Below are 3,517 nucleotides of genomic sequence, written 5' to 3' on the forward strand. Positions count from 1 at the left end.
TGACCATATTGCCCCCTGAACGGATTTACCATCAATGCATGTTTGATCATTTGAATCCAAAAAACAGATTTAAGAAAAAAAAAATCAACCGAAATTGGAATATGGTCAATGTTGTTATAAAGTACAGATTTTCCCCTTAAAAAAAAACAAAATCAAGCAATGTAGTTTGCTTTGTCTGTTTCTATGAGTACATGTAAAAAAAAATGAGACAGATCTAACAACATTCCCCATTTCTTAATTACTTTCCAACAAAATTAAGAAATAACTAGATGTCTAAAATCAAATCACAAATGAGTCTTAATTATTGGACTGAGATTTCAAAGATTAAGGATATGGGTTCCTTTTTCGTCTCATGTAGCAAATCCATAAGCCAAAAGTATTTAAGGTTTGAAAAAAAAATTATAGGAGTACTCGTAAAGAAATCTCATGTTTTTCTGTGATTTCGTGTAGCAAAAAATAACAGGATTTGAAAGTTTTCTTTTTAATGAATTGCAACCCATATTTATGAAATGGTAGCCCATTAAGCCCGTAACTACCCATATTCGATGTTTTTATTATTATTTTATATATTTTCATAAAAATGCCCATTAGGCCTATCTGCGATATTTGTGGTTATATAGGTGTCTCTTAATTTTTTTTGGCTCCAAGAATTTATTGAATTTGGCTACATTTGTCTTTTTTCAGATAACAGTAGCAAACACCCTTTAGAAATTTAGACTTTAATTGCATTTGACATTTGAATACACCGAGTGGGTTTGGTTTTCACCATTGTTTGCAAGAACAGAAATGGCGCGACGCTTCTCTCAACTACCCTCTCTCTTCAAAACTACCAAAACTTATTTTCATACTCCAAAATCATATCTCAGATTACCCAATAAACAATCGACCTCCCTTTTCTTCATCGACTCAAGAACCCGAGTAAACGATTCACCTTTCCCGTTTGCACAAGGTCAGCATCCTTCAACCTCATCTTAAAATTCGTTTCTTTGCTATCAATAACTTTGAATACCATATGTTCATAAATCCCATTAAATTCTTTTCGTTATATGTTACGTTACCTGGTAGTGTTCTCTTATGCACCCCAACTGTTTGTGAAAATGTCTGACTGGTTTGAGGACTCAAATGATTTCTCTATTAAAACCCAACATATCTTTTACAGCATCTCGATCATATGCTAGAGGGAAGCAATCTCATTACAATCTGTTTAGCAATGGGAAGCCCGGAGACAAGAAATTTCGAGAAGCATGGGGAAAGGAAATCGACGAAGACGATTGTCTCTGGACAGGAAGCGAAGAAGACGAAAGTGACACAGAAACCCAAAAAGCCCATCTCAATGAAGAAATAAAAAAAGTCAAACAACAAGCAAAAGATCATTCAAATCTCATCGATGGCGACGACAGTGACGAATTAAGAAGCGTGTGGTCTGGAAGCGACGAAGAGAAAACCCTATGGACCGGTAGTGAAGACGATGACGATGACGACATCCCTACAGACCCTTACCCTAACGAATCCAGCGATGCGTATTTAGACAAACTATTCGAATTTGATGAAAAACCAAAGTATCGGACAATTTCCGAGCTTTTAAAATCCGAAGAACAAGAACAGGAAGAATTATCTCCGGGAAAGCAAGCGAGAAAACTTGCGGTTGAAAATGCTTTGAAGAAACTGAAGAAAGGAGCCGATGGGCGTTATGTTAATGTGTGGGAAGTGATGAGTGATTTGGATATTTTGATTGGTGCTTTTGAGAATATTGTTTCTGGACCTGAATATGAAGAGTTGAGAAAAGGTGGACCTAAGAAATTGAATATGGAGTTTTTTAAAGATATACAGAAGAGAATGAGGGATCCGAATTATAAATTTTCGCCGGAGTTGAAGCTGAAACCGAAGAGTAAAGTGGTTCCAAGAAAGAAATGGCAGAAGGCACAGTCTAGAAGAAGGAAAGCACAGAAGCGTTGAGGTTTTGGTGTTAGTTGTTTCGACACTCTTTTACAAGTGGAGACGAATAGGGGTTAGGGTTTGATTTCATTTCATTTTACATGTTTATGTAGTTTCTAAAATGTTAAATTAGCAAAAAAAAAAAAAAAAAAATTGATCATTTTACTCATAACATTTGGTTTCTAATGATGTTACAAATAAGATTGCTTGTGCTTATTTGGAAACCACATGATCAATCGTCCCAATCTCTTTTCGGGTCATATATTTTTATCGTGTTGTGTCATTGATTGACGTTGTGTCATTGATTGACACACATAAACTTTTGAGAGTTTTTAGGAGCTTTTAGTTCCTTCAAGAGTATGTTAAACAAATGTTTAGTAATTCCAAAACTATTTCAATTAACTTTTGAAAGTTTTTAGTTTTTAGTTATTAGCTTTTAGGGTTTATGTTTTATTTGGTAATATACTATTTATTATTTACAACATAGTTCTTAATTTATGTGAAATGTTATAAAAATATTACAATTAATTAATTTAAAAACAACATATTTATTGAAATAAATATGTACATATTACAACTCGAAATGGAAGCATACATGTTACAAAGGTTTCGTAATCAGAATGTATTGGTTTAATAAAAATTTCTTCAAAGATCTGAGAATGATTAACTACTTCTTAGACGATTGCAATTCACATGAAATATTAATTCCTGACACATTATTACATGAGTTTACATTATAATAAGAAGTATATACATTTTCCTAAATCTCTAGGTATCTTGTTATGTCCTTTACCATTATAAGTTTTAAGTTATTTTCTTATAGTTTTTATGGTAATTACTAGTTGTTTTTGGGTTCTAACAAGATGTTTCTAGTAAGGATGTTTTGGGTTCTATCCCAGGCATATATTAACTTGTCCTAAAAAAATTACAAGTTTTTTTTTGCTTCTGTGCCAAAAAAAAAAAAAACAACCGCTAAATCATAGGTAAGAACCGAACCACGAGACTCTATTTATGAGAACTCTGTCATTAAGAATGGGTTTCACCTGCTCACGAGGTAGTTATTTTGGACTATATGTTGTGCAATGTGCATCATTGGCTGCAACTCCCATGTGGTATCCTTCTTTACCCTGTGGCAATATTATGTACAGTTTGAAAAATAGTCGTATGGCCAAAATTATATGACCAGTTTGGAAAATAGGCATATGACGTTCTATGACAATATATTGCTTTCCATGGCATTTTGAAAATTTGTAAGTTCGAACAAGTTGTGCGTTTGAAATCATTAAAACGACACCACTACATAGGCCAAAAGAATATTTTTGTTCGAAAACTTTTGTCCGGTTCAAAATTGCAAACAACTTGTTTCAGAAAAGCATGTTCGAAAATGATAATGAAGTTTGAAAATTTAGAAAAAAAAGCATTTTTCGTACTACCTTTTTTTTTCTTTAGAAACTAGAATTCAAAAATTACAATTTTCCAACTCCATGATTATCTTGGTGAATTCATAATAAATTGTTTAATTTTTTATATATAGTTTATTTTATTTATTTATTTTTTTTTGAAAAACCCATATTGTATTATT

General features: G+C 32.5%; 1 protein-coding gene across 1 annotated transcript; it reads left to right on the forward strand.

Moving 5' to 3' along the window:
- The first annotated feature begins 669 nt into the window (after positions 1 to 669).
- LOC145109023 (glutamyl-tRNA (Gln) amidotransferase subunit C) lies at positions 670 to 2,064 on the forward strand. The gene is made up of 2 exons (XM_079046123.1): positions 670 to 949; positions 1,160 to 2,064. The coding sequence occupies exons 1-2, from the start codon at positions 787 to 789 to the stop codon at positions 1,954 to 1,956; spliced, it is 960 nt and encodes a 319-aa protein (XP_078902249.1). The 5' UTR covers positions 670 to 786; the 3' UTR covers positions 1,957 to 2,064.
- Positions 2,065 to 3,517: the final 1,453 nt, after the last annotated feature.

This window comes from Lactuca virosa, chromosome 4 (genome assembly GCF_052849685.1).
Source record: "Lactuca virosa cultivar CGN04683 chromosome 4, Lactuca_virosa_CGN04683_v6, whole genome shotgun sequence".
Lineage (NCBI taxonomy): Eukaryota > Viridiplantae > Streptophyta > Magnoliopsida > Asterales > Asteraceae > Lactuca > Lactuca virosa.

What these genes read in the sequence shown, in the direction of transcription:
- LOC145109023 (XM_079046123.1), top strand. Translation starts at nt 787, where the DNA reads ATGGCGCGACGCTTCTCTCAACTACCCTCTCTCTTCAAAACTACCAAA. An exon ending in ACCTTTCCCGTTTGCACAAG is followed by an intron (nt 950 to 1,159) that starts GTCAGCATCCTT and finishes TATCTTTTACAG; the next exon opens with CATCTCGATCATATGCTAGA.